Source organism: Chlamydotis macqueenii, chromosome 2, assembly GCF_036417535.1.
Source record: "Chlamydotis macqueenii isolate bChlMac1 chromosome 2, bChlMac1.mat, whole genome shotgun sequence".
Classification (NCBI taxonomy): Eukaryota; Metazoa; Chordata; class Aves; order Otidiformes; family Otididae; genus Chlamydotis; species Chlamydotis macqueenii.
Window position 1 is genome coordinate 52,439,973 of NC_141557.1, and position 23,141 is coordinate 52,463,113.

Consider the following 23,141-nt stretch of genomic DNA (forward strand, 5'->3'; position numbering starts at 1 on the left):
GTTTATATATGCTACCATATATTGCTCCCTAAATCTAAACCCACAGTCCCCCAAAATACCAAGACGAAACAAACAGCTGAACAAATAATGAATTAACCATTCTCAGAAAATCAGATATTCCTCTAATACGACCAGAATTTCATCATCTTCCCAGCACATTATTGCGGTTTAACTCTAGTCGGCAACTAAGCACCACACAACCGCTCGCTCACCCTCTTGCTCCCCACAATGGGATGAGGGAAAGAACCGGAAGGGTAACAGTAAGAGAAACTTGTAGGTTGAGATAAGAATAATTTAATGATTGAAATAATAACAACAACAATAATGAATACAACAAAAAGAGAGAAATAAAACCCAAGAAAATCAAGTGATGCAACTGCTCACCACCTGACAACCAATGCCCAGCTAATCCCCAAGCAGCAATGGCCAGCTCCCAGCCAACTTCCTCCAGTTCATATGCTGAGCATGATGTCATACATTATGGAATATCCCTTTGGCCAGTTTGGGTCAGCTGCCCTGGCTGTACTCCCTTCTAGCTTCTTGTGCACCTCCAGCCTTCTTGCTGGCAGGGCATAAGAGGCTGAGAAGTCCTTGATTTAGTGTAAGTACTACTCAGCAACAACTAAAACATCAGTGTGTTATCAACATTCCTCTCATACTAAATCCAAAACACATATTAGCTACTAGGAAGAAAATTAACTCTATTCCGCCTGAAACCAGGACACACATAGTAAAATCTGCTTATTTGACAGGATTTGGCAGCGGAAGTTTGGTGCTCGCATATATTTTCCTAGTGGCTCTTTGATTATCACTTCAGTTTATTAAGTTGGTTACATATATTAGCTATCTTAAGTTATCCAATGCTGATTATATAGTTGTATCTAGTTGCTAGAACTGACACAGTGCTTTCTTAGATGCTATTTTTTGACCTCTTGATTAAATCAGAAGGAAGTCAATAGTAATGTGTTACCAAGTATTATCCAACTATTTCTGTTTCTCAGCTGCGAGCACTTATTTTTGAAGACCTTACTACTAAGTTCTGAAAAAAGCCCATGACGTGAAAAGTAAAATTACACCAGGAACAAAATAAAAATTTTGCAAATTAAAATACTGGAAATAAGAATATAGAGAAAAATATGTATTGGTTTTGCAAGCTTATCTAATTCCATCCTAACAAATGATACAAATTTAATAAGCTTCTGCATTTAAGAATTTATTTCATATGGAAGTAATTAAAAATTTGGGCATAAACATAACATTTTAAAGCTATATTTAAAATGCAACCTCTGCTTCACCTCCCCACCCCTCTCTCCAGTTCAAGAAGTTCAAATGCAAAGGCACATACTTCCACAATTGCATCGCTCAGATGTTTCTGCTGACGGAACAGGATATTGGTGGCTCCTGCAACAAAGCCTCGGACTGTTACATCTGACAGGAGATGATGCTGCTGCAGTGCCATGTATGGCAAACAAAGGTATCCCTAAAGTAACAGAGATATTTAGAGGATTAACATAAAGCCCCTGCCTCAAAAAAAAAGTTTTCTATATTCAGAGTTTTTCCTAATAAAAGCCAGCACATTCCACCCAGAACGAACCTTGGTTATTACAATTTCAGCCACGATTATCTATTGTTTTGCTACATTATATCTGCAAAGCAATGCAATCTGATTCCACATGAATTAATTTTTTCAAGAGGTTCTGCTGGCTCTCAGTCTCAGGACTGAAACTGAAATACAATGCAAAGGACAGTAATCAAATGTGTTCATCAGGCAATAGAATAAGCAGTATAAAACAACAGTGAGGTCTCAGGTCAGTTCAGAGACAATATGACAATAGAGATAAAAGTTCATCTCTCCACTTGATGGCTTCTGGTAGTCTTGAAGCAGGTAATGCAGGAAAGCTACAGACTGCTATCCACACTTCGTAGATGGAGATTTCCAGGCTCCAGAGATAGCAATCCATTTTTTATAACCATATGCATGCCTGCTTTAAGAAATAACAGGACAGAAAGCAATGCACTGTGCTTTTTAGCCACTCTATGCTTGTTAATCCAGCATCCTACATTCCAATTAAAAAAACCCCAAAACATTTGGGAAAAAGTCACCAACCTAACATGGAAAATTTTCAAAAAATATGGCATAAGAACCTGACAAAGGAAGGTTTAATTACTGTACACTCAGGTAGCAAAGTCCTGGAAATCTTTCACTATTTGAAGTATCAAGTGTCAGTTCCCAAATCCACATTTATCTGTCAGTGTAATAACTTTTATTTCCATGAACATGTTCCATTCTTTTTTTTAAAAGAGTGCAAATGAATTGAGTATTAGATCTTACAGAACTGGTACTAAAGACATCAGTATCACAACTTATTTTTCTTTATGCTCTGGTCTACTTGGCTACAGTATTATGCTATCTGGCAAAATCCTCTCCCATTCAAATTTGTCAAATTTTTTAGTCTTTTCATGGTGTGGCATAAAACAACCCTGAGATAAGAGCTCTAAAAGAGACTTGAAGCTTTCCAGTGAGTGGTTAAACTGTAACTTTGAATCACATTTTTCTGATAACTTAGAGATGTAAAGCCTTTTCTGCTTTAATTACATTGAATGAACTCAAATTAAAAGTGCCTTTGTGAAACAGAAGGTAAACATGTACAAGCTGTCAGCTTCCTTAAAATTGTTTACTTTTCCATTTTATGAGCTTAGTAGCAAAGTAAGTTTGCCCTCGTAGGTCCCCTTATCAAGTATTTTCTTCTTGCTTTCAAGCTAGTATTTTCAACAGAACTAGACTAAACACAATTTGCAGGCTATTATTTTGATTAGACAGACCATGAAGACAAACACTAGACTGCAGATCTTTTTCAAAAATGTGAGGCAACACAGGGCAATGACATTTGAGCTGCTCACTTGGGCCCACATAATGTACTGTTTTCAATAAAAGTTATTGTGAGAAGCTCAAACACTATTATCAAATACAGGGCTCTGCAAGGAAATGCAAATAAGCACTCCCAAAGGAAGAAAAAACACTTTGAACCCCATCAGCTGGATGAAATCTGAATCTCCCACTTTCTGGGCAAACGTTCATCTAAAACGTTATGACGTTAAAACCAAACCAAAACAAATGTATTATATCACTTTTTTTACTGATAAAAGCATCTTTAAAAAGGGACACATTTTCCCCATTTTTTTTTAATGGGAAACCAGCCCTAGTAAATGTACTGCTTGTTATCTGACAATGCCCACCAAAGTCCTTTGAGAGACTCCGGAATATTTGGAGTTCAGTTAGGCATCAGCACAAGTTTAAAATTCAGCAGCTCAGCATCATGCACAGGGCAAGAGCCACAGAGAACCAGGAACAGTTACCATGTAAAAGAAGGGTAAAATTATATACGTGTATTTTATGTATTTTTATATTTGTCTGTATATATACACACATTTATATAAATATTTTGTGCATATATATACACATACACATTTATTTTTTTATATATATATATATATGTATGTATGTCTTTATAGAAGAGGAAAACACAGTGTCAGCTCAAATACCGCTTTCAGATTCTGATTATAGATAAAGGTATTTAAACACTTCTTAAGTACTCTGATCTTGCCCCATATAGGTTAGATCAACAATTCTTCAGAGTGAAAGAAAACAGCAGTTACTGATAAATGTAATTTCTTAGCCACAGTGGAATTGCAGGTTATCATCACGTAGAACTGAAAACAGTATGTAAGTACACACAGAAAAGAAAAGTGGAATGCATGTGTGCGTGCGCACACCCCTCTCAGACATGGACTCACACTTTCTACCTGCCTAGGAACACAGCCACTTGCTAGAGACTGTACTTACATGTTCTGTAGTACCCTACTGTCCATTTGGAGTTGAGTAACCAAAATTATTAGCCACTTCTGAAAAAACAGAAGTCTTTGTGAGTTACCAGGTATCATGAACAACATGTTTACCTTTGTAAAAATAGCCAACGGCATACCATACTGGTCCTCTTCCAACCCAGATATCGGTCCTGGAACAAGCACCGCGTGTCCTGTATTTGCTTGGGGCTGCACAGTAATTGGAAGGCTTTCTGAGCTTATGCCTTTGCTTGGAAGACTTTCAGCCTGTTCTGATGCTGTGTTTTCATGCTCTCCTTCTTTCAAATTAGACTCCTCCAAAATGCTAGGGTCTAAGGTCTCCCAGTCACTTTCAGAGGATGCAGGAGAACTGCGCGAAGGAACTTTTAAGCGCTGCACAGTACCATTGGAGGACTGAGCTCCGTTGCAAGTCTTCTCTGACTGGGAGAAAGGCACGTTTGTTTTTTGACCTTCTAGCGAATGGTTTCCTGTCATCTTCTTGCCGCCCTTTCCCATTCGTAAGTTTGTATTTGAAGTATCAGCAGCAGACACAGAAACATAGTCATCTAACCGTGGTGTATTTTCCTGCAAGCCAGCATCCTCTGATATGCTCTTTCTTGGTCTATAATGTGAGCTGTCAGAAAGACCATGTTCAATCATACCTGGAAAGTGACAGTGCACATGAATATCAGTATCTCAAAAGAAATTAAGTGACTTTCATTGAAGACAATTAACAAAGTGCTCTTGTGTGCATAGTGGAAATCATGTATTTTAAAACACTACTTTGGGGAGGGAGAGGGTGAGTGTTAAGAAAAAAAAAACAAACCAAAAAACCAAAACCAAAACCAAACCAAAGCCAACACTTTCTCTCCCCAAGAATCTGCCCCAACTTTTTTTTTGCTTTGAGACGACTAGTTAGAAGCTAAAAATTAGCAAAGTTAAGGATTTTGGTTTTGTTTGCTTTTTTTTTGCTTTTCTTTTCTTTTTTTTTTTTTGAGGCGCGCATATAGAAGGGAGAGAGAGAGAGGTTTGTATTTTTGGTTTTTAAGGAACTTGATGGGAATGTGTGCCTTATTCAGGGTGCCATGTATGTTACCCACAGGCAATACAGAAGAACCAGTGGCTCTGATGAAGCACAAGAAATAATGCATAGAGTGAAAGTAGTTAGTACTGGGATCTGTGTACATACACACAAGTCACTCATTTTTCAGGCAATATACCAAGATAACTCTATTGCCACATAAGTTATTTTCCAAATCAAACAGTACAGTCAATCTCAGTTATCACCAGAAAGCATACAAAAAGAAGTCCAAGCTTCTCTTCTTACCAGGAAAGAGTGACAGGACAGTCATCAGAGCTCCCACCAATCTATTTACTGGAGAAATATAAAACAGCACCTGGTGGCAGAAGGGAAAGGAGTAGGGGGCAAGAGAGCATGCAAGAGTAGAAAAGGGGAATTAGGGAGGAGAGAACGAGAAAAATAAAATTACACTTAAGCATGACAAAGATAGACAGAACACATGCAAACTATTCAAGGCATTGCTTTTTATTTTATTTTAGAAAGTCTACTTACCAACAAAAGCTCTTGTAACAGTTCAAAGTAAATATTTAAATGTCTATTGTATACTTGTGTTTTACAATACTTCTAATACATATATTATACATGCGTGTGTAATATATACTTGTCAATCATTCGCATTTTTTCCCAAATTGATCCAGCTACTGAATGATTGACAGAAAAAAAGTTGTTCCTGGCACGCTGCATAAATTCTTGTTCATTTGTAGTACATCAAAATCTCTCTGTTATAAATCAAAGAGGCCAAATAATCTCCATTCCAGAATTCTGACAAAAAAAATCTATGCAAAACCACCTATTCTAAGAAAATATATATTAAAGATATGTAGATAAGTGAAAAGCAGCATAAATGCAGCATACATTTCTTAAAAGTATCTGCCTATGATTAAAAAAAAAAAAAATTTCTGGAAATAGAAGACATGACTGATACTAACTTCAGTAAAACTCCTAAGGCATAACATGGGAAAACACAATCTCCCTAATTAAATCAGAGAGATTGAGATTAGAAAATTAGTTAGGAATTCAAAAGGGGAGTGCCAAAGGCTAGCAATGAAAGAGGGAACACAAGGCAGACTGAATATTACTACTGGAGTTCCTCCAAGACAGGCCTTCGGGGGGGAAGAAAGAAGAAAACCAAACTCAAAACAAAAAAAACCCTCAGAAATATCAACTTGCGTAACAATACTGTTTTCACATCCTCAAGCAGCACAATACTAGAAAAAAATACACAAGCATTACAATGAATCCACAACGCAAAGGAATGATTTAACTTGATGACTTTGCAGGTCCATTTAATAGGTATACGATGAAATCCAAACTACAAGTTTGTGGACTTAGACTTAATAAAATACTCCAGCTGTAAGCTTGGAAGACACTTTAGAAGTAACTGATGAATAATAACTCATGATCCACTCATATTTGCAAGTCTACAAGCTAGTGATTTGATGAAACCAAGAGAAAGACCTATGCGCTTCTAACACAAATGAAACCATGTTTAATGGTGCCTCAGCTAGAAATACATTATGTATACTATCTTGTACAATTTTTATTTTTTCTACGTTCAAGATAGGTGAATTCAAATTGCAACAGCCACAGAAAAAGTATGATGAAAAGAACAAGCGGCTCACCTGAGAAAAGAGCTTCTGCTGACTTGAATGGGAGTAAAAAAGTCTAACTTCTTTTAAGATGCTGCTCTAAAACATGCATGTATAAAAGATGCATGATATAACAGCAAGGAACTACAACAGAAACCCTATGATACACCTACAGGTTTAGATTATTAGATACCATGCATTCCTAGTCAATCTTATTTTTAAGCCTACAGAACTAATTGAGTCTATAAAGAAGTACCTTGTTTTCAAGAAATCTATTCCAGTTTAGGTTTTTGTTTGGGTATACTGTTTACTTAAGCCAAGTACGTCTTGAGTATATATATATACACACACACACATATATTTGTTCCACCAAGTCCCTCTGCCATCTTTCTGTCTAGATGAGTGTACACTTCTTAACCCTCCTAACCCCATTATATGGCCTACAACATTTCCATCAGCAAATTGGGTGGTCCTGGCAGCAGAAAGTCAAATGATCATCATCATCTGGAAGTAGTCTTCCAGCCTAATAACAGCTGAGAGGGGAAAATAAATAAATAAATAAATAAATAAATAAATCCTTTAATCTGCGGAGAGGCATCAACTAAACTGCTAAGGATTAAAGGAAATCAGTCTGTGGCATTAAGGCATTTTTCAACTGAAGGAAAACTGGCATTACTAGTGGCTTCTTGCACATTATATTTAAGGTCTTTGAACATAGAGAGTCCCACAGTTATTCTGGAACCTTAACATCTGCCAGAAAACAGGCAGTGCCAGAAAACCAAAATTCTTCCTTTTGAAATTGCAAGTATTGTCTTCCTGTTTGGGCTCAGGGAAAAACAAAAACAAAACAACCTGCAGGTTTATTCAATAAGTATCCAGTTATTTTCAAAACAATTTTATATGTTTGAGTCATATGAACATGGCTGGGAAACCCCCTGTCTCCCCTCTTCCTGTGCATTTATGTCTTGTGGTTTCAGCAGCTTCAGTAGCTCAGTGAAGTATTTTGTTTATGTATGTCCAAGTGCTGTACTGACCTGATGAAATGCTATTTTAAGTTTTTAAACAAATCAGCTGAGATACTTTATAGAACCTTAACTGGAAAATACTTTTTCCATCTATAGTGCAAACAAATAAATAAATAAATCACTGTAGACTTTCAGAATGTGTTAAATTACTTTTGGCAGAAAACTGGCCTATCACGTCTTGAGCATATACATTTCTACGTGTGTACTCTTTCTGTATCATAATATTTTCTCAAGTATACCTTTTCAATAGCCTTTAATATAGCAGTCTTTAGCATATAGCTCCTGGAGAAGCTGTTACTTCTATTTACTGCCTCACAAAAGATACCTAGGCCTTGGATAGAGACTTAAAAAAAAAAAAAACAAAAAAAACCCCAACACAACTGTTTTGATATCTTATAGATTAAGTTCCACTGACTTTCCAGTTGCAACTAACAGAAAATTCTAATATTCCTTCTCAGCACTCTGAAGAAGCTGGGTTTTAACACAGCAAATTCACTGAAGAAAAAACGACATTTGGGAAACTGAAACAAAACTTTAAGCAAAAATTTTTAAAAAGTAAAACAAACAAAAAAAAATCCCTGTAAAAATGTGTTCAGGAGCTGACACATAGTCATTTCAAGGAAAGTTCTTTTTCCAGGGTATTAATGTATACATAGAAGAAACCAAATGTATCTACTATTTCACATCTGCTTGTACATTTTGCATACTCCACTTAAATGTCTATGACAGCATTGCTTCTGAGGCAGTACAAAGTTGTTGATATGACTTCAGACACTTTCATTTTACTTCATTTTACTTTAATTCATTTTTCACTAGTATACGCTACATAACTTCATAAAAAAAAAAACTTAACAATTGCATTTCTATTTCAATTACCTGCCTCAGCCTACAAAACGTTACCTTTTTCTCTAGAAGAATCAATTTAAAAAGGATCAAGACCTGAAAAACACAAAAATGAAAAACATGGTGAGTGAACCAGTGCCATTTATCAAAAACACTGTGCAAGCCCAATCGCTTATTCAAGATTTCATCTTAATCACTGCATGACTATGAAATGATCAGATACATTTAACCAGTGAAAGCCAGCATTCCAATACCCTTTCTCCACCTAAGCACTCATTTTAAAATAGCATTTGAGATGCACAAAGAAAAACCTGCACAAACAAGAGCTGTGTAATTTGAATCATACAAAGATAATAAGTAAAAACATGTTGTGTAATTCTAGAATTTTAAAAAAGAGTAAACTGCATAAACATAAGAAGTTCCTCAACAGAAATATAGAAAAGAATCCAGCAAAATACCAAGAACAGCATTCCCCTCACCTAATTTTAAGCATCTACAGATGAAGCATCTAGATCAGAAGTGGCTGTCCAGACCCTTTACACTCAAAGAAAAACAGAGATGCTTCTGGGGCATGACTGGCAGACACATGAAGTTAAACAAAAATGCGTTCAATCCCCAAAATCTACTGAGCAGGTGCAAATACACCATGAAATCCTGATTCTCAAATTTGTTTCCTTGACACCTCTCAGTTAATAAAAGATTTGACATGCTGTTTGTACCTTAGCTATAGGATACACACTCAATTTCAATATCCATTAGGAAAAAGAAGGAGAGGTGCAAGTTCCCTCAGGTCCTTTGATGGCAGAATCTACAAAAATCACAAGATAAAGGGAAAAACGCTCCAAACTGTGTCTGCACGGACTTTAGCAATATTCTTCTATCACATTCATCTGACTAGAACCAGGAAAATAGAAACAAGACCGTAACTGAGATATCACTTGCACTTTGGGATAGGACTAAAGAAATGTCACACAAACCTAGAAATCTCCAGGGAATCCAGCAGATACACTTCTCAGTCTGGGACCTACTTTCACTGAAGTTAAGTAGGTGGAAGGGGAAGGGAAATCAGGAGGCTGTAACCAGAAGTACTTAGGAAACAGTCTTACTCCTAGCTCAGGTATTTCTAGAGAAGTTTATTTCAGAGTTCCTCACAGAGTATTTTACTCCACAAAATAAGTGCTGTACTTCATGTATGTAGCAGAAAACACCTACCTTGTGTCTAAAGTGAAGAACAAGATCCCGAGGAGACAGACCTGAGATACCGGAAAAGTGAGCAATTATTACAGTTTATAGCTAGTAGAGATATTAACTTACTTCTTGGCTCCATTTTAAGGGGAGCAGGACACCAATTATACATTCTGTGTGAACCTCTTATTTCAGTAGCAGAACTCATATAAAATTATTTCTTTTGAGTAGAAGCCAAAGTTAAATCTACAGTGGAGACAATAACAACTTGAATAGTCACACTTTGAGCTACTCTTGTTGGTTGCTACACAGCATTATGGAGACACTGAAGTAAATACTACACCATGCACTCAGAAAACACAGGGAAGAGTCAGAATCAAATGGGAGATGTCCCAAATAACAGGCAGATGAAAGCTTAAGCATCCCACACCATCAAATAGTTCCATCTAAAAATTAAGAAGGTACTGTTTACCAAAAGCAGCCAAGCAGTTGCTTGTCAGACTGTTAGGTCAAGAGGTAACATGGCTTTCAACCTACAACTAACTCCAATTATGAGAGCAATGCTACATTTATTTCACATTTATTTAAATCCATTAATAAAGAAATGCCTAACAGAATATTGTGCAGGCACACAGACCTCTGGTGCTTAATCTGTTAAGCCACATAAACAAATTAGCTCAGGAAGGGAATGCATTGATTAGCATAGTATTATCTCTGCTGTTTGTACAATAAAAGTCACTTACCAAGATAAACTTGTGACCCCTCTAGCAAAGTACTGCCCAAGGAAGTATTCATATGATCATACAGTTCCTGTAAAAGTTAGAACAAAGGCAAAAAAACCCAGAAGCCATTAATGGCACATGGTCACACAAAATCTAGAATAAATAAAATTCACTTATTCAGGTATTTCAATGTCTTCTTCCAGAAAGAAAGTAAAATTTTACTAATGGAGTCAATGGAGATATAGGCTGACAATCACACTCATTCTTGTATTTCATTACAAATCAGAAAGTTGACCCTCTGTCAGACTTGCGTAGCTTATTTAGTTCACATTAAGTTATTACAAGAGCTGAATAACTGAATGACCAATGCAAATGGAATATTTGAGTAATGATTAAAAACACCATAGCCATACACTGAAAGCTTTGTTCTGTGTGGCTATTACTGAAAAGTTACCTTTAGAATTGAAATTTGTGAGAAGTCTTTCTCTTCAAAATACGCATGTGTAATGAGTTGCAGCTTTGCCTGAAGTAACCCGTATAAAGGCTTGGAAGAGAAACAAACACAAAAGCAAGTGAAGAAAACTTATTTAGTCACTCATTTTGAACTTCAATCTTCTCCCATTCTTATCTTGCAATACAGACATATTACACAGAGTTCATGGAGGGAAAGTCCTTAGTTGCTAACTCTCAGCTTCTTTCTCCTGTGCTCATTTTAAATGACAATAATTCTATTTTCTTTTCACTTGCACATACCATACTATCACCAAACACCTTTCTGCAAAAGTACTCTCCTCCTTTAACACTGCTCAGGCAGCTCCAGTAAGAGTTCTTTCTTCAGCTGTAAGCACAGAAAGAATTTCTGTTCCCTGCCTGGTGACTAATTGCTTTTGCTAAATAGATAGAAATACAAGATGTTCCTTCAAAACAAGAGCATGCTGTATGTGTGACTGTCTTAAAACCTCTTTCACAGTTGTCAGTAGCCACTCTCTCCAGTTATTACAATGGTCAAACCCCTTAATCTTTACTCCCTGAAATAAAGTTAGTAGCACTTAAAAATAATCAAAAGTGCAAATAGATATCCCAGTTCTTGACAACAGACGGACACTTTTACAATTACTCTTACAAGGAGATACCAATTCAAGGCAGCTGACTCAAATGCTATAGCCTTCCAATTCAATTTTGTTTCAGTATTTTGTTACCCTCTGTAATGATTTAAAGAGAGATGTTTGGAGCCAAAAGTTCCAAATAAGAAAACAGAATACAAATAATTTTTAATATGTTATTTGAAAGTGTTTGGGGAGTCAAACATTCTTACCAGCTGACTGAGAACACAGACACTTTTCTGTACTGTTTCTCGGGTGACGTCTGCTTGCCGTACTTTTAATGCCTAAGAAATAGAAGTGTTACAGTATTTTTACCCACATTTTACACACAATGTCAAAATATGTCAGAGTTGTGTTCTCATCTCAGTGTGCACAGCAAAGACCCAAATACAGCTGTGATGATAGGCAGAGGACTGTTTAAAAGACACTAGTGTGAGGAAAAGGCAATAGCCCTGTAAAAAGGTTACGACATTTTAACTCAGGGTAATGTGACAGAAGAGAAGCCAGAAAACATCACTCCTCTAACATTATCTGTGAAAATGGATCACGTTGAAAAGTCTTTGCCTAGAAATTGTTTGCTTTACACTCAAGGATTTTCTTTGAGCCACTCATAAAATGAAAGAGGTATCATCTGCAGAATCAACTACATTCTCAGTCAGACCTAGAAAGGATGGGGGCAGAAATACAGCAAAGTGATTCACTTAACTGTACAAAACAGCAAGTGTGCAGACTGCAGCCCACACACCAAAAAGGACAGATGGAAAGAGTGCTAGAGCTGTCATAGGAAACACATTAGTTTATATTCTACTTGTTCCAAAGAGTTCATTTAAAATATCTATTTATCTTCTTAATTGGTTACTAAACAGTGTAAACTGGAATCAAGAGCACAATAAAGCCAAGTTATTGCATCGTAAATAGAGTAAGATTCTAATCACAGAATACAGTGAAGGCTGGCTGCAAAAATAATGAGTGAACTAAAATCAACATGGATTTAGTTCAAAAGAAACAGTTAAAATGTGCATGTGTAAGATTTCTCCTATAGCATAAACAGGAACTTGAAAAATAACCAAGGTATGATTAAGATTAAAACAGAATACATCATTTACATCTTCTGAGTACAAGACTCATTTAAAAATCAAATTCACATGGTATTCCAGACTCTTGGCATTTCACTGGAAAAGGGACTAATTTTTAAAGAGATCTGTAAGAACTTCTCAAATGTAAGTGCACAGATCATACTACTGTTATTACTTTTGAAAATATGGGCAGATTCCTGTAGTTCAAGTACACAATTTCGTCAGTGTGATCAGGTGCACACCGTAGCTTTCATGAATTTCTCAGCTTTACTGCTAAAAGTTCAATATTGGCAAGCAGCTAAAATGAATGGAAAGATTCTGGTCTACTCTGCAAGTGTACTTTTAACATAGGAGGGAGGTGAAGAAAAATATTCCTACCCTTGCATCATCAGATCCCAAGAAATACTCTAAAATTCTTCATGGTCACACACTAGAGAAATTTCAACTTTTTCCACCCAAGAGGCCTACTTCCTGGAGGCACGACTTGGCTGCCTGACAGACTGTCAGCTTCATTTTGCTACTTGGTGCTGATGCCTGGTTAGCTCTCAAGAAGCAAAACATGTTTTTCAATCGCTTTGAACATTTCAAAAGATCACAATATGCCTGCTGACAAAACGGAAAGAAATAGTTCTCAAGTTCTGTAGCTATCTACTGTGTACACTTTCATAGATTTTTAATGTAAGCTGATCATGCAGTTCCACTGTTGGTGTAATGTAAGCCACTGAATTTTAGGGTCATTAATGCATCAAGTCTATTATTTCATTAATATAATTCAAAACTCAGAGAGTTACCTTCGCTTCAATCTGCCGATAGCAAGAGACGCCATATACTGTAGTTCGATCCCCACATCTTGGTGGCAAATGGAAAAACACGGTATCTACGAAAAAGAAAAGATTGTTTCATAACGCATTAACAAGAGTTCAGTATTTTTTATTTTCAGCATAACTTATTCATAAAAGGTTTACTGCTGAAAATATCGACACACTTATTTTCTGAGATTAAAAAAAAAAAGAAAGCAGTCATCTATAAAGCTATGCCTGTACTCAGGTTTGTTTCCAAATTGCAAGATGCTTTGTAGAAGCTTCAGCTGTGCCAATATGCATATTCTGACAACAGCCTCATGTTCAGCCTGACTAAGCTCTATAAGTCCACTGACAGATTCTCAGAAGCAGCTACTGACAGCAGAAAAACACCACTGAAACCTACAGGCATGCTGCTTTCCAATTCAACGTGGAGGAGCAAAGACAAAGCACTATGAGGCAAAGCATGCAGTTGGAGCGTGATGCCATTAAGAAGGTAAATGCAATGAAGACAGGGGAAAGAAAAAACCCGCCAAGGAGGATAAATAGGGTTGAAAGATTAGAGTAGCTGCTATCACTGCCAAAGTAGGTATCCATGCACCAGCAACACTATGCTAAGAAGGATTTGTGAATCCTAGTCTCACACAAAATAATTACTGTCTCTGTGCAACTGTGACATGAAAGACAATAATCTCTGTAACAAGAGAAAAGCTTTTATGGGTCAAGATACATACACATGTACATATACACACACACTTGCTACTACTGCAAAGAAGTTGCCAAATCCTAAGTAAAGGAGAGGACATTATGACTATTTGCCTTCCAAAACATGAAATCTGTTTTGAAACCAGCTATTAACTTTCTGTTTGCTTCATAGCAACAAAATGAACAGGAGAGAGAATCTCATATGCATTAAGTCCAAAAGAAAGAGGGACTGTTCGTAATAAAGCTCATTCCCTTGAACAAGTTTAATTATATTACAGAGATCATCTAGGGTTTTAGAAAGCCTTTAAGACTAAGTTGTTCTCTTTGCAAAAATGCAACTATCAGTGGGAATTAGTTTAAAACTCAAAAAATAAATTATTATTTTCTGAATAGATAATTATTATCTGAAAAATATTTGTCTGTTTCAAGTTCATGTGTATTCTTGCCTACAAAACACAAGCATATATATCCGTTTTGTTGCCAAGTCTTTTTTTTTTCCTTACCAAAAAATACACATGGATAATCTCTTAGTGCAGCCATAAAAATGCTCAAAGTTGAGCACTAACTGGGATGGTACTGAGCCAAGAGAGAATAGGTAAGTGCAGCTACATAAGATTTTCCTAGCTTTTAATGTAGCCTACTTCTTGTTACATATTTAATAACACTGAAACTGAACACAAATCATAACCCAGAGCAGAATCAGACTCTTACTGCTGCTAGGAAGGGGATTATTTTGATATGACTTCCTCGGCTTCCAAATGAGGTCTCTGGAAGCTGGAGAATTAGGAAGCTAAGTACATCAAGTTTAAAAAAAAAATCATATTAAAAGTAACATTATAGAGTTTCTGTGATTTCACTTTAAGTGTGAAAGTTTAAGTGACTTCCTTGTTCATTGCTCTGCAGAAAAAAAAAGATGAAACAACTCAACATGTATATAAATGTCACGGCAATGAAATGAACTGCTGTCAAACGAACAAAGACATAAATGCAATCCTAAACAAACAAACAAAACCCAACAACAACCCTGCAGTGAACTTGCTCGTAACTACCTAACAAAGGAATTATTCTGTCTTCCTTCTGCTAACAAATACACTAAAGCTCCTGTTCCTGCACTTCACATTTTCTGTTTTCAAAATACGTCATTCTAAGAATCTCTAAATTAGTGGACGGGAAAAAAAAATAAATTATAATGACTATACACATTACAAAGTCAAATTTTAGAATTTCATTTTTCCCTTACCTCAAAACTGGATTAGGTTTTACTCAAGAGATTATTCCCCCTTCAAAGAGCTTCTGAGAAAGTTGGTAGCCTTGTTTTGCACGCACAAGTGATATGTAACACTTAAGCTTTTATTGACATCTGATTTCCTGATGCAAGAGGTACATCTTTATGATCTACTTTCACTTTAAACTCTGAAGCAACATATCATTGCCAATGTATTTTGCAGTTTAAACAAAAAGTACAGGAAGTCTACTAGTGAAAAGAATCAACGATCAACTGTTCAGATACCAGGATTTTTCTTTTGATTGCAGTAGAAGCAGAACATACAACTTCCTCTCTTGTTTCTTACCTTCCTGATAGTTGTGAGCGCCATCCGGTAAGGCGAGAAATGGCAAGTATTTCCATTCCTCTGGTAAACTGTGGCTGTCATGTCCTTGTCCATGCTTTAGGGGAGGGTAGGAAAATTCAACCTGAACAAACAAACAGCAACAGAGAGGAGTCAGAGAGATTACGTTACTGTTACCAAACAAGCAAGCCTCTGTGATTCAGCCTAGCACCTTTTCTTTAGCAATTGTATGAAACAAAGTTTTTCTTCCTACTAGCATTCCTTATCTCTTCCTCCAAAGCACTCGAAGACTGACTCATGTGTGGCCTAACTGACAGGCTCTGGGCAGATTTGCCTTCTACAGTGCTTCCATCCAGCCTAGTACCTTTTCTTCAAAAGAAACATGAAACAGATGTTGAAGCAGAAGACATCACCCAGCAGCTGAATACCTTCTCCCCTGTATGCACACAGCCATCAGCACACTGCTGCACCTGCAACATCAGCAGGGGTCATTGCTGGGGCACACACATCCTGAAATCAGATTTAGCTTCTCAGGTCCTCAAGCGCTCATGACCAGGTAACACTAATATGTGCAAGCCTCTATTTTACCCTACCGGACACTGAATAATCTCAGAAACTACACTAACAGCAAAATACCACTTTTAAATATTTTTATGCCCTTAACTGCAATAAGTGCTACATGTAGGCCTAAAGTATCTCCTTCTTTCCCCAAGAAATCCTGCCTTTCACTTTCACCTTTCATTTATTTGCCATTAACCTCTTTGTCCTAGTATTAGAGACGACCTTTCTATTCCTCGCACTACACTACATGTCTACTGGAGATCTCATAATTAGCATCTTCACAGTAGTACCCTTTCATCTTCTTTTCCTATGGAGACTCCTCTGGGTTTCCAGCCACTTTCACCAACTCTTTTTTCCAGATGTGCATTTCTAAAATTACTGAGAAAAATCTAAGGACAAATTTATCAGTAAAAGAAATTGTTTAAAGATATCATAACTTCTCTTGAAGGACATTTAGCTATGAACTGGTGAACTGTAAAATGTACACATGGAAATTTTCCACGTATGCATGCATGGAAAATAAAAAAGTATGACAAAGCAAGCACACAGAAAATCTTAACATTTGATGGACGATAAAATAAAAACATTGTAAAGAATGAGAGTACTTATGAAGAAATGGGAAATAAATCAAGGAATGTGAAATTCTTCACCTTAACACATGGTGTCACTCTTTCCACAACTGTTGCCAACTTGGGAAAAAAGCACAAAAGACAAGAAAACGCCACCAGAAATCAGCCTTGCTACTTGCTTACTTGCTGTGTCAATTCCAAGTTTTCTTATTCTTTGTATTATAAAAGAGATCTTGAAAATATCCACAAAAAAATACAGGTCTGATGAATAACCAAAGTCCTGAGCTAAATGTAAGTAACCAAAGAATAATTATGCAAGGAGGTGGAAAAAAAGACATGCAATAGAAAATGGATTAATTTTGTCAGAGGAAGGAGGAAGAAATCCAGACTCTGATGTGCAGTTATTATCAAGAATCCATACAGCCTTTTAAACAAAATATGCCATTAAGCAAAGTAGAAGAATATCTGATTTCCAACGGAGAGACAAACACTGGAATCGGCATCCATACAAGGAGCTGAGAAACTGCCTGCCATTTAGTATACACATAAATCCTGAGAACTCCCTGCTATTCTTTTCAAATCACAGACTAAGAAAATTAAAATGTTAGAAGCTTCATGTAAATATCAGCAATAGAGAAGAGGATTATATGATACAATTTCACGCTATCCAGATTCAAACTGGCTGGCTGAAAACACTGTTTATAGAATTATTGCACGAGGAGTAACCCTAGCAATAAATAAAGCACAATTCCTATGTTTTTAAAACATAGATACTGTCAAGAAGCATCTACACTAATGTCCTGAATCAGGTACTCTATTTCACTGCATGGCCAACAGAGAAGGGTTCGTGTTTACCCTCTGCAGGAGCTTCTTTCCATCAAATACAGAAGAAACCCTGGGTCCCTTAGATTTCAGTTAATACCTTCAAAGCACCATTCTTGACAGGGAAAATACTATAAGTAAGGATCTAAGACATCATTGCTTCCAAGCACCTGCAGAACCGCAATTGTATTTTGCGCTCCAACAAAAATAATGAATCAGAATCATAGAATGGTTTGGGTTGGAAAGGACCTCTAAAGATCATCCAGTCCAACCCTCCTGCAAGGAGCAGAGACATCTCCAACCAGATCAGGTTGCTCAGAGCCCCGTCCAACCTGGCCTTGAATGCTTCCAGGGATGGGGCATCCACCACCTCTCTGAGCAACCTGTTCCAGTGTTCCACCACCTTCACTGTAAAAAATTTCTTCTTTATGTCCAGTCTGAATCTACCTCCCTCTATTTTAAAACAATTACCCCTTGTCCTGTATTTAAAGGAAAGAGTAGGACAATTCAAGCTATATGAAAAACATTCACTAAGGAATACTCCTTTTTAAGATTCATAATAAAGCAGAGAGATCTGGCTCCTGTGTTCTATTGATAGCGTGAAATTTGCTGAAAAACTACTTTGTTCTAGCTCAATATGCTATCAACACCTCAGCTGCTATCAGATACTCTCAGAACAGGGATTTCTGCAGGCTCTGAATGTTCCAAATTCAACAAACTGAACATGCATTAGTGACACTGATGATAATCCTGGTTTATATGTCTGCTTCCTTCAAAAGTAAGTGTTCTAATACAGAGATTTCTGTATGTGTGTGCGTGTAAGTGAGAAAAGATCACAAAACTCAGACAAAGCAGAATTAAAATCGCTTAAGTGGCCCTAAATAATCTGTTTTACAGATCCACTTTATGATAGACTCGATTTACATTATGACATACTATTCCTCCCTCTCCCCAAGAGGATCCATGCAGGAAGCATCTTGGTTTCTAAGGAGGAATCACATTTGTGTAGTTTAATACATTGCTGCTTGTAGAAGCATGGCCTCATACTGCGGAGGCTGAAAGGGTGGAACTAACAAAGCAGCAGAAAAAAGGACAATCCAACAGTAAGGACAGCATGCAATGCCCTGGAGAACTTCCTTCCACTCCTCCTCCGACTTGAAGAACTCCCAGTGATTTCATTTCAAAGAATTAAGTCAAACTTTTTCACAAATAGTCACTGCAGATGGGATTCACGTCAGCTGACTACATGTCAAAAGGCAAGATCTCTGAGCCAGTTTTCCTAAGCATGGTGCATAGTCAGAGAAAACAGACACCTGCAGAGGACAATTCATCAGATCTGTTTCTCTCCATCATCTCTGAACAGAGCTTGCTCAGACTTCTAAGACTAACTCGCAGATGACTGAATTAATGCGGATGAAACTCACCCTAACTGTTCCTCATCTTCTAGACATCCTGCTTGATTTCTACAGACCAACTTGCAGACTTGCATCAATTCCAGTTAGGAATCCTTTGTGTAGAAAAAACCCCTTTATTTCAAAACCAAAGTATTATAAAAACATTGAGAGGCTTAAAAAAATGTGAAAAAACTCCAAACTCCACAGTTCTTGAAAATCTTGAAGCTGAGAAGTGCATGTGTAAAAAAAGTTACAAAAACAGGGTAGAGACAATCTCAGCTCTATCACTCCTGAGTTTTTGAACAACAAAATTCTTCTCTGAGCCTGTGTGTGCAAACTGTACAGTATAGTGTTTCCAACCAAGGCAACTGAAGAAAGAATTAAAAATAATTTTTTTTTTCCTCACCTTCCACTTTAAACCCAAGGTCAACCATGATAGGGGGATGGGACAAGACAACAGAAGAGACCTGTCTCACAGCTCCTCTTTCTCCCTCTTCACAGAATGAAGCAAGAGGAGCTCATTTTTTGTTTAAATACAACGGATTATTATGTAAATCCATACATGCATGCATGTGCATGCATAAACACGCACTTCAGTTTCCCTGTTTGTCATTAGTACATATATGCATTACAAAAAATGCCTGCAAATATGAGAAATAAAGTCTTTTAATAAAGCTCGGTAGCCAATAGGAACAAAGAAATACAGGCAAATTTTCAGAACTGGAGCAGATTTTACAGTTTTTTGTCTCAAGTTAATGAAAAAAAACTCCCCTCAACAAAATGAAATTCAAAGCTGGACTCCTCAGAGACTTCAGAAGAAACTACATAAAACATGAACTAGAATCTCCACCCATTTTTCACTCTTCCAAGTGTCAGGGATCTTCGTTACAGCTGCAAATATTGATTATGCCTGCCAAGGGGTTTTGATGGCAATGCCTTCTGCCTGTTCAGACTGCCTTATTCTGTAAGCAGATTGCTCTATCTAAAATTAACACACAATATTGTGTTGTGATTTAGTGGAAACACAAATAACTGTGCTCTTCACTACATAAAGTATTTCAACTCTTGTGGATTACCAAGTTAAAATAAAATAAAATTTTAAAAACTCCCTTGAGTACAAATGAATTTCTGGAACTGATATTTTTATTTTTCTGTTAATTCAGTAATTACTTTTCTGTAATTTTCTGTAATAACCTTTTATATGCAGTTGGTATTCAATCTAGCAGTTTGGATGCAAAGCACTAACTGATCAACAGTTCTGTCTTTTTTTGTAGAATAAAAAAGTCCAGGCAAGCTGTTTTAGTTCCTTGTCTTTAAAGGGTCTTCCTAGCTAGAATAGATTTACTAAACATTCATTAACTCACAGTAAGAAAAAGTGAGCGCAGGCAAGAAGAAATGTATTTCAGTTCCTACATTTAGGAACTAACATGATAGTTTTTCTTTTTAAAAAACGCATTGATATTGTCTTCTACTGCATTACAAGTAGATAATCAGAAGAGAGGTTAAAAAAGGACATTAATAAAAAAAGGAATTTTCAAAATATATGTGCATGTCCACCTAAATTATCACATTCAAACATCAGACATGTGCTTGGCATTAATTTCTGATAAACTTTATACCCAAGTAAGGTGGTTTCCCTTATCTGTGAAAAGTGTTAACTGTTACCAATCACAGCAAGAGGAAGATCCTCAGTGAACATTAAACAGGGATAATTTAAAACGTAAGTCAGTATAAACTCCTCATCCTCCCACTCCATTTACTATGATATGTTTGAACTACACTGCTTACAAGTTAACTTACCCAGCACAGTCACAATATAAGCTTTCCTCTTTAATATGGGAATTTTGTAAGATTTCTCTTCAGACTAGAAATCAAAAAAATCTGGACCCATATAAGTTTTTTCATTGGTTCAATGGAAAATGGAGAGCACTTAGTCTCAAACCCCTAAAAAAATCTGAAATATTTAGAATGACAGCATTATGTTAAAGACAAGGATGCTTTCAGTAAGTTGCAGAATCTAACATACAGGGAACAAACCCATTCAATTCTCTGAACAGTTGCACTGATGACCTCCCCCAATGCTTGTACTGCACCAATAGGTAGAACAATTGCTTCAAATTAAGGGGGGGGGGGGGGAGAAATCAGCAAAATTCACTCATTACAGTCCTATTTAGGAAAATAAAAAAAAAACTTTTCCCTTCATAAATTATTTTAACACATTTCATTTTGAGGTTATCAACTCCTCCTCTGTCATTTAAGAAAGAAAAGCAGAATGATATTGAGTATTGAGTATAATGCTAAGCAGCAGATTAAAACTACACCTAAAACGTGATCCCTTATTTCAAATAAGACAGTATTTATTCTTCACTCGAAGTAGGGCTTTTAAAAAGAAGTCTTCTTGACATATTAGTCGTAGCATACTCAGATCCAGAGAAAACCAGCACACCAATGATTTTATCTGAATCACCATAACAACTGCAGCATGCAGCCAAATGAAAACCTAAGAACATTGTTACTCTTTTTGCACTGAGAACAATTTATTTTTTAAATCAGAACTTAACCAGATTTAAATTGCAAACTTTCTCCATTGTTATATGGCAGAACCAACAGATCAAGATCTACAAGTTGAAGAGCCCATCCATATAATAACATTGGCTATGCAGTAATATAATGATCTCTAACAATAAATTTTAAAATATACTTTATATATGTGTAATAACTATGTATAACACATACATATTTATATAAATATGTAGATGTAGAATAAATATGTATGATACATATTCATATAAATATATTTTAAAATCCATTACATACACACACAGTAACAGCGAAGGAAAATCATGTATTACAAAGAGGTAGGGCATAGTCTTTTTTTTTTATCCTTCCAATTTCTGAAACTGGAATGTCCTAATGTTTCCATATTGCTAAAGCTGTAGAGCAGCCACTTACACAAGTTCTAAGATACCATTTGTATTACTACAGATGCACAATATAACCATTCAGGTTTGCTTCGAAAATTTTGAGTAGGTTAGTAAAGTTTTAACTCTTAGGCTTTTAGAAGATAAAATATCCTGAAACACTGAAACCTTTGTAGTTTGTTTTTTTTTTTTCAGTCATCCTAATATGCATTTTAGACACTCTTTTCAATTACTTAACATGCAATTTTTATAGTCATACAGTTCAAGCCAGACATAAATCCTGGGCTTTGGAACTTTTGCTCTTATCAGTCTCCTCAAAGAAAGTAAAGAACAAACAACAAACAAACTCCCCCCATTAAGAGGAACATAATACTACTGCAGCCATTCCAGCCTAGGAGACTTGCTAGGGAACTCTGTCCCCTCAAGACAAGACTTCGTGGTCTTAGAGAAAGTAAGTTAGAATTCATACAGGATGAACTCTTAAGAAGATACAAGGTACCAGCGAGGGCAGTTTCCTTAATGAAACAAGAGAGGGTAACCCTCAGCTCTTACATTGCCTCTACCCAAGACAGCAACTGGTATAGACCAGGGTCAGCAGGAGACAATTTTCCACCCACACAACCTGCTGCACCCATTGGCTCTTAATGGAGACACCCAGCTACAGAGACTGGTGGCATTTCCTCTCCCCCAGGACAGCACCCAGACCTCATCACATACAAGACTCAGACGTGCATCCTTTAACCAGCTCAGCTGCGTGCCCTGGGTGCCAATGGGAAGGAGTCCACACAGGATGGCAGGCAGTTGTCAGCCAGTACAGTGACTCCTCCTTTTCCTGGGAAAATGGAGGACCAGGACTGTAGGCACGCTTTAAGGAACATTTACTCATCAGTTTAGAAACAGACATTTTGTGTAATTCATACAGAACTCATGCAGTCCAACCAAGCGACCATCTCTTGTCTTATGAGCCAACAAGCATTTCAGGTTCTTTACTACAGGATGCCTGATGGCCCCAGAATGGCTCTTAGTGAACATGCTCCTTCCTTACAAGTTTCAACATTAGATTTACTCCTGAGAGCAGATAAATCTGGCTCACTACCAAGTATGAAGCTGACAAGACACACAAACACAGTAACATCATGAAGTACAGAACATGCTCTCCTCTAGGTAACCCCAATGAAGGAGGCAGACCCATGCCCTATCCTCCAGCATGTCAGAACAGGCAAAGAACTTGCTTTCACATCTTGTAGCCACAACTTTCTGAGAGTGCTTTTAGAAACAACATGCCTGCATAGATGTAATAATTCAGTACTACGTACAAGCTATGGGACAGATTA

General features: G+C 36.8%; 1 protein-coding gene across 3 annotated transcripts in view; it reads right to left on the reverse strand.

Annotated features, from left to right (window-relative positions):
- Window positions 1–23,141, reverse strand: part of AVL9 (AVL9 cell migration associated) — a 41,592-nt gene that overhangs the window by 10,177 nt on the left and 8,274 nt on the right. For all 3 annotated transcript variants that reach the window (XR_015257929.1, XR_015257930.1, XM_086742994.1), the window contains exons 2-11: window positions 15,544–15,664; window positions 13,259–13,344; window positions 11,604–11,675; window positions 10,743–10,832; window positions 10,310–10,376; window positions 9,594–9,634; window positions 8,439–8,477; window positions 5,171–5,240; window positions 3,958–4,505; window positions 1,346–1,480 (exon numbers count right to left, since the gene is read on the reverse strand). Coding sequence is in view for 1 of the 3 variants with exons in the window: in XM_086742994.1 (XP_086599120.1) it covers window positions 1,346–1,480; window positions 3,958–4,505; window positions 5,171–5,240; window positions 8,439–8,477; window positions 9,594–9,634; window positions 10,310–10,376; window positions 10,743–10,832; window positions 11,604–11,675; window positions 13,259–13,344; window positions 15,544–15,664 (1,269 nt within the window). In the remaining 2 variants the exon portion in view is untranslated. The remainder of the gene's footprint in view (window positions 1–1,345; window positions 1,481–3,957; window positions 4,506–5,170; window positions 5,241–8,438; window positions 8,478–9,593; window positions 9,635–10,309; window positions 10,377–10,742; window positions 10,833–11,603; window positions 11,676–13,258; window positions 13,345–15,543; window positions 15,665–23,141) is intronic.